At 31.5% G+C, this 6956-nt stretch overlaps 1 protein-coding gene across 1 annotated transcript; it reads right to left on the bottom strand.

Annotated features, from left to right (window-relative positions):
- Positions 1-730: 730 nt before the first annotated feature.
- On the bottom strand, positions 731-6427 carry LOC107448589 (uncharacterized). Its single transcript, XM_016063851.3, has 3 exons — positions 6324-6427; positions 2523-3116; positions 731-1202 (listed from the first exon to the last, which is right to left on the bottom strand). The coding sequence occupies exons 2-3, from the start codon at positions 3113-3115 to the stop codon at positions 752-754; spliced, it is 1044 nt and encodes a 347-aa protein (XP_015919337.2). The 5' UTR covers position 3116; positions 6324-6427; the 3' UTR covers positions 731-751.
- Between the last annotated feature and the right edge of the window lie 529 nt (positions 6428-6956).

The raw sequence follows: 6956 nt of genomic DNA, 5'->3' as shown, positions 1-6956 counted from the left end.
TCACCCCAGATGGCGTATTCGAGCGTTGCGATCACCTATATTAGCAATTGTTGCTGGTGTTGCTTGGAGTAAAAAAAGGCACTTAATTAAGTGATTTGAAAGAATAGAATGAAATTCGTATAGATGATTACATGGGACCAGAGCACAGTCAGACTTTGATCAGCTAGACTTTTTAAAGTCCATTCAGTCTTCTCTTTCTGCAGCGACGCTCATTTAACAATAAATTTTTCCTTAATAATTGAAATAGATTATGATCTATGCAGGATGTTTCGTAAAGATCTAATGTGTATTTTTAAAACATCTAATTTATATTTTTAGAATCATTATCCTAATGAAAACGAAAAAGTGAAAAAATTGAGTGTCGCAAATTAATATTTAAGTAAAAATCAAAAACACTGTCAAAATCCAAAAAATTACAACAGAGGAAGACGGATGTTATAAAGATTGAAACAGGAAAAGATCAGAAGTGTTTTCAGTAATAGTCTTCCACATTATCTGTTTCATCTCGCAATAAAACAATTGTAAAGCAATAAAACTTGTAAAGCAATAAATTACGGAAAATAGTTAAAAAATAGTGAAGCTATTGACTCTCTAAGTCAAAAAAACAATGTTTAAGAGAGCTTTTCGATCAATATCGCGTCAATAGAAATGTGTTTGTGCTAAATTATGTAAAAGTAAGAAGACAGCTTTATGAAAATTTCACAGGCGTCTTCCTTCTTATTTAAATAAGTAATTAAATAAATGTATTCATTTATTCATTAGAAAAATTGATGAATTTTTTGATAGAGCGTGGTAGAGGTAAGTTCCAGATACCATAAGGCAAATTCCAGTTACGCAATAGAGATTCCCGAATCCCCCAGCGGCAAGTATGTTGAAGAGTGGCTGGTGCTTTCAGCTCAAGGTTCAATTCCGGAAACATATATTTCAACCGATTTCTTATATCTTCAATACTGGAGCCAGGAAAATAAGTTGCCATAATGAAAGGTAATTCAAAAACAACTTTCTGAGGATTATTTGTCACTTTCAATAGAATCTGTAGATTTCTCCGAAACCGAAGGAAACCCTGAAAATAACAGTTCAAGAGCATATTTGTAAGCGGATCCTCTTGTTCGCTCGTAGGTGTTTTTATGTACCACAATAGTTGTTTGGCAACGCTCTGAAAAATGGGGTGAATAGGCTGTAGAGCGCTGTCTGTACGAAATCTGGAAAAAAAAGAGGAAAGAAAAAATAGATGTTTGTTATAGTAAAAAAATTGATATTAAATCTAATCCATAAAATGGATCTTACACATCAAACGCACAAATAATTTTAAAGCGTTTAATCATATCCAAAATTATAGCTCTTCTGCTGAGAATGAAATAAATATGTTTATTTTATGTGGTACTATAAGCCCCGAGCTGTATTCCACTGTTTCCCTTGGCAACCCTATTTTCTTTTCTCTTTTTTTTGCTAAACAGACACTCTTAAAAAGAGCGGACATTCTTCAATTGGGCATATGCAACTCGAGATGGAAAGTGATTATTCTTAACTGTGTGATTTAATTGGATACATGTAAGTGACGTCACGCGTGTATGTCGAAACTGATTGGCTTCTGAATCAACAAATGCCCTGATTTACCTACGATGATGTTACTTGAAGGTATCCAATTGAATAAACTGATAAAGAAAATTATTCGTTTGTGACATTGTCGTATTTGTATTTTTTGGACATATTTTATGCAAATTATACGCGAAAGCTAATGAATAAAATGATACTAATATCTAGACTAAGAGAAAAAATAATTTTACTCCTTTATGATGCTTTTAAACTAGTGAATTAGTTGTATTTTGCATTGTGTAAACAATTTTTATTTCAAAAATTTTAGGAAATTCTAAGATCATGAAAACATCTCTACTAAATAAGATTAAGATAACCTTGATTGGTAAATTTGTTTTAATTTTTGGAATTTTGAAAACTATATATCTTTTGATCTGTAACCAATTACGTGAAAAGTGAAATTTTTGGCTAGGATTTGCAAATTAATATTTAAGCCAGGAAAAAAAAGTTTTAAAATTTTTCAAATTACTAGTAAGGAAGGTAGGAAAACTACAAAACTAGTTTGATTGCCAGATGAAATTGCTAGTGTATTTGAAAATCGTCTTTCAACTCCTTTTAGTTTCCACTATCAAACAAGTTCGATGTTTTCAGTCCTGCTATCCATGGTAGCAACTTGTAAGATTTCAATAGCGTTTTCGTTTTTTCCTCACTTAAACATGAATTTTCAACCTTCAAGAAAAATAGAATAAAAAATACTACAATATATAAGACAAAAGTTTGTCCGATTGAATAATACATAAGGTAATAGTTCAATAAGAAAAAAAAATATGAACATCATACTTTTCTAACTTCATTTTGACAATAATCTTAAAGATCAAGAGCGGTTATTAGAAGACACTCTGAATATTTAGAGCGGTGATTAATGGTACGCTCAGGATGTCATAATCGTGTCTAAAAAACTGAATTATTTTAAATATTCCAATTACCTCAGACCACTTTGGATCAAGATAAGAACACATCTCGGTTCGGAGAAGAATATGTATTTAGAGTATAATTGTGTCAATTTTTCAGGTATCACTTCCATAAGTTGCTTGCCATCTATAGTTATTCTCAGTTGGGAAGCATGGTGTAAGAAATATGCCAAAGATGAACAAAATACTAATCTCTTCTCTTCTTGGCTCTGTTTTATGATTTCAGGTGAATTTGTCTTATAAGAGCAAGTTTGGTAAAGAATGAAAAGTATTAATTGAGGCAGGGCAGTTGGTTTCAAGGCGCTTATGGTCTTAAATACTTCGCGTACAGTTCCACCAGTCTCAATGTTTTCTTGGAAACAAATATTGGGTAAATCCTCCATAAGAATCGGGTAACTTTTACAGATATCAATGTAAGTTTTGTTCGTTTCATAATACCGAAGAAAGTCCAGTATGCTTGCTTCAAGATCAGAACTTAAATCCGATTGAGTATTATCTGTATTGAAATTTCTTAATAACTGAAATCGTCGGATAAATTCATCTGTTTTATCTGTATCATATAAAATTTTATGTTTGAGGCATCTTTTCGAAAACAAATGAATGGACATTCTAGAGGAAAGAAAAAACACAAAGGATTAAAGGGATGATAAATGTCATCATAATTTTTAAGTCTTTTATTTTAAGGCATGCTTTTAATTTTAAGTCATTGACTTTAAATAATTTTAATTTTAAGTAATTCCCAATGTGAGAAGTTTTATCAGCATTTTTATTGTAATACATGTCATTTATCATATCATACATAATAGATATACGATAACTTTAGCTGTGCTATCACACAAAAAATTATATTGCATCCTGCTTCAAATTGATTGCCATGGTTTGTGACAAACGGGCAGTAAAATGTGAAATTCCTTTTAATGAAAAAGTACGTAAAATAAATAAGTAACTTGAAGTGTCATATTCAAGTATCAATATCGATTCAATATTCAATATCGGTTTCTGGATTCAAATTAAATTAGAATTTAATTTGTTTTAAATTGGAATTTAATTTTTTTAATAATAAGTAACTTGAAGTGCCATTTTCAATGATCATATCGGTTTCTGGATTCAAATAAAATTAGAATTCCTTATTATGCATCCATTATCATGCGTTAAATGCTGCAAAAATTTTAGTTTTTCGAAGTGATAAAAAATCAGTTGACAAACAAATTGCTATGTGTTTAATAGAGACATATAAATAAAATGAATTATAATTGCGTCGAACTAAATTTGTATTTTTCCGCGTTTAATTTAATAGAAAAGTAAAGATTTATAGTAGTGTTCCGTTAAAAGAACTCCGTAAAAATGAAAAAGCGAATCCGGGAGCACAGAGGCAAATCTTCACCTCAACGTTCTTTAAAAGTAAAGAATAAGAACTGGAGTGAGGCAGACTTATAGAGGCAATACCAGACAAGCCTCGCCAAGGGCTTTGTATAGCTTTCGTATATATGGCCATCCTGATTGTCGACTGTGTGATTCTGAAGAACCTATAAACCAAAAACATCTCCATCGTTGTAGGTCAGTCCACAGACTTGACTCCAAGACTGCTAAATATATAACTTCGGTCTTTCTTTTACTTTTTATGATTCCTTCTGCTGTTTATTGTTCTTCTTTGTTGTAATTGATTGTTTTCCCCGCCATTGGAAATAAAAGAAAAAAACTTCTTTAAAAGGAATACCGATGGCAGTGGCAATTAACCTTACAAAAACATCAGTGTAGGGTATACCGGGTAAATGAATAGCGAGCAACGGCACTTAACCTTAAGAAACATTAGTGGGGAATAAACCGGGCAGAGACACTTAACCTTAAAAAAAATCTATGTAGGCGTAGAGTATACCATGCAGTGGTAACCTTAACCTTCAAAAAATATCAGTATCAAAATATATTAAGCAGTGAATTTGACCTTAAAAAAACAACAGTGTAGAGTATACCGGGCAGTGACACATAACCTTAAAAGACATCAGTGTAAAGCAGGGATAGGCAAACTAAGGCCGCGGGTCTACTGTGACCCGCCGGAAGGTTTCATCCGGCCCGCTGATAGAATTTTAACTTGCCGATGCGTTGCGAATATAAGCAATATACATTATACATCCACTTTATATTAGAAGATACGAAATGGCATTTTTCACAGATCTTCTTCGTCATATGAACAACTTAAATGTTAAGATGATAGGGCAAAATCAATTCATTGATGATATCTGGGCCCATCTCAAAGCTTTTAAACTGAGGCTTAATTTGTTTGCCGGGCAGCTAGCTGAGAACGACTTGTCTCATTTCTCAAGGTCAAATTCAATACCCTCAGTAAATAAGGAAAAGCTTAAGAATTATGAGGATGACTTGAAAAAACTCCATTTTCAGTTTTATGTATCAATATTTCAGTGCCAGTCAAACAGAATTAGATATTGTTACCATACCTTTCAGCGTAAATTGCGAAACAGTGAGGTCGGATTTGCAGCTTGAATTAATTGAGTTGCAATCTAACAATCATCTGAAGCAGTTGTTTCTAAATGTGCCAAATTTTGAGTTTTACAAATCATTACCAAAAGCTAGTTTTCCAAATTTAATAACTCATGCACAGAAAATCAATACTATGTTTGATTCATCTTATATATATGAACAAGTGTTTTTGACTTTGAACCTTAGGAAAAATCATTTCAGAAGTAGACTAACAGACAATCATTTAGCCTCGTTCCTTAAAATAAGCTACTTCTCACTTCGAACCTCAATATAAGGAACTTTTAAAAATAAAATCGCAATTTTATTCATCTCATTAGATATTTAAATTAAAACTTGCACATTGTTTCTTTATTTTAGAAATTTTTACTTAGACCACCAAACTTTTCTTTTTCGATTTTTGGCACTCGACCTAAAAATTTTGCCCCTACCTGGTGTAGAGTATGCCGAACAGTGGTACTTAACCTTGAAAGAAAAAAACATCAGTTAAGAGCATGCTGGGCAGTGGTACTTAACCTTTAAAAACCTCAGTGTGGGGTACACTGGGCAGTGGTACTTAACTATAAGGAGCTCCTTGATAAATAAGATTATTAAAAATAAGAAAACGGCGTTTATAATAGATTGATTATTATGTTCGCGTGTAAAAAAAAAATTAACAATCAGCAATGGCTTCCTTTAACAGAAGAGTACAGATTTTAATTTTCATTTGAATAGCTTCGAAGACCTTAATTTGTATTTGGGAGCTTCTGAGATAATATGTGACTACTATTATATATTTTTCAAATCAACAAACAAGTGTAATCCTTGTATGTGATATGAGCAGAATTTCCCAAAATTCAATTCTTGATTTTATGCACTTAAAACATACGCATTAGCTGGATAACAGACGAAATCCCTGCGCCATAATGTTCGCCAATTTTAAGAAGTATTAAGAAAAAGATGAAAGAATAACTGTGGAAAAAAAATTTACTATTTCATGCCTACTACGGTGTAAATTGATTTTTTTTTCTCTCCTTATGTTTTTTAAGGCAATTTTAGCTGATTTTGTCTGATACTTAATTAACGGATAAGTACTTATTTTAATTAAATATTTTCTTTGTATTGTAAAGAAAGAAGTATTAAGAAAAAGGTGAAAGAATAATTGAAAAAAAAATTCACAGTTTCTTGTTTACGGTGTATATTGATTTTTTTTCCATCTTTATGTTCTTCAAGGCAATTTTAGGCAAGTTTGCCTGATAGTTAATTATCGTATAAGTACTTATCTTAATTTGGCCTTGATATAAGCTAATATAGTAATCATTTTTGTAAATAATACAAAATTACCTTTAACCAGAGCTTTGTAAACCCCAGGCAAAATTTAAACGGAATATTGAAATAAATTTTGAGAGGCAGTAAATTAAAAAAAAAGTGTAGTAGTAGTAATCTGACGGGCATTTGTTAGTATTTATTTATTTATCTCACTTTTAATAGCAAGGCTGCTTATGCACACTTCAAATCAGTTTTCCAGTTTAAAATATCCTTTCAAACTAGAGCTAAATCTTTAGTTAAAGTTTAAACTAGAGATTAAACTTTAATAATCTGAATAAAGTGATGAAGTCTGAATGTTAAAAAGTACCTCGAATAAGTACTGAGAAGAGAAGAAAACGAATTGTCCTGTGAATACCTTAGATTTAATAATGATAAGACTTATCTTCAAAACAGTTATTAAAAAATGTATCAATTAGGTACTTGCAACTCGAATAATGTATTTATAATAGTATTTCGTAGAATATTCGTCTAATAGTAGAATAATATACGAATACTCCTTATAGATAGGGTTGCATAAGCGAAGAGTAAAAAAAGTGCAAACGAGCTCGTCCAATCGCGTATAAGTCCAAGGGAGAGCGTCCAATCATGTCCATGTCAAAGGGAATAAGTGTAATCATCCAAATCAGCATAATTTATTAATCTAAGACA

Source organism: Parasteatoda tepidariorum, chromosome 6 (genome assembly GCF_043381705.1).
Source record: "Parasteatoda tepidariorum isolate YZ-2023 chromosome 6, CAS_Ptep_4.0, whole genome shotgun sequence".
Taxonomy (NCBI): Eukaryota; Metazoa; Arthropoda; class Arachnida; order Araneae; family Theridiidae; genus Parasteatoda; species Parasteatoda tepidariorum.
The sequence above is the reverse complement of the archived record's forward strand: the minus strand, read 5'-3'. Positions and strand labels throughout refer to the sequence as shown.

Bases quoted from the DNA above. Each gene is read 5' to 3' on its own strand.
- LOC107448589 (XM_016063851.3), bottom strand. From the start codon at position 3,115: ATGTCCATTCATTTGTTTTCGAAAAGATGCCTCAAACATAAAATTTTA. The intron at 1,203-2,522 runs GTAATTGGAATA...TTTTTTTTCCAG, and splicing joins TTGATCCAAAGTGGTCTGAG to ATTTCGTACAGACAGCGCTC.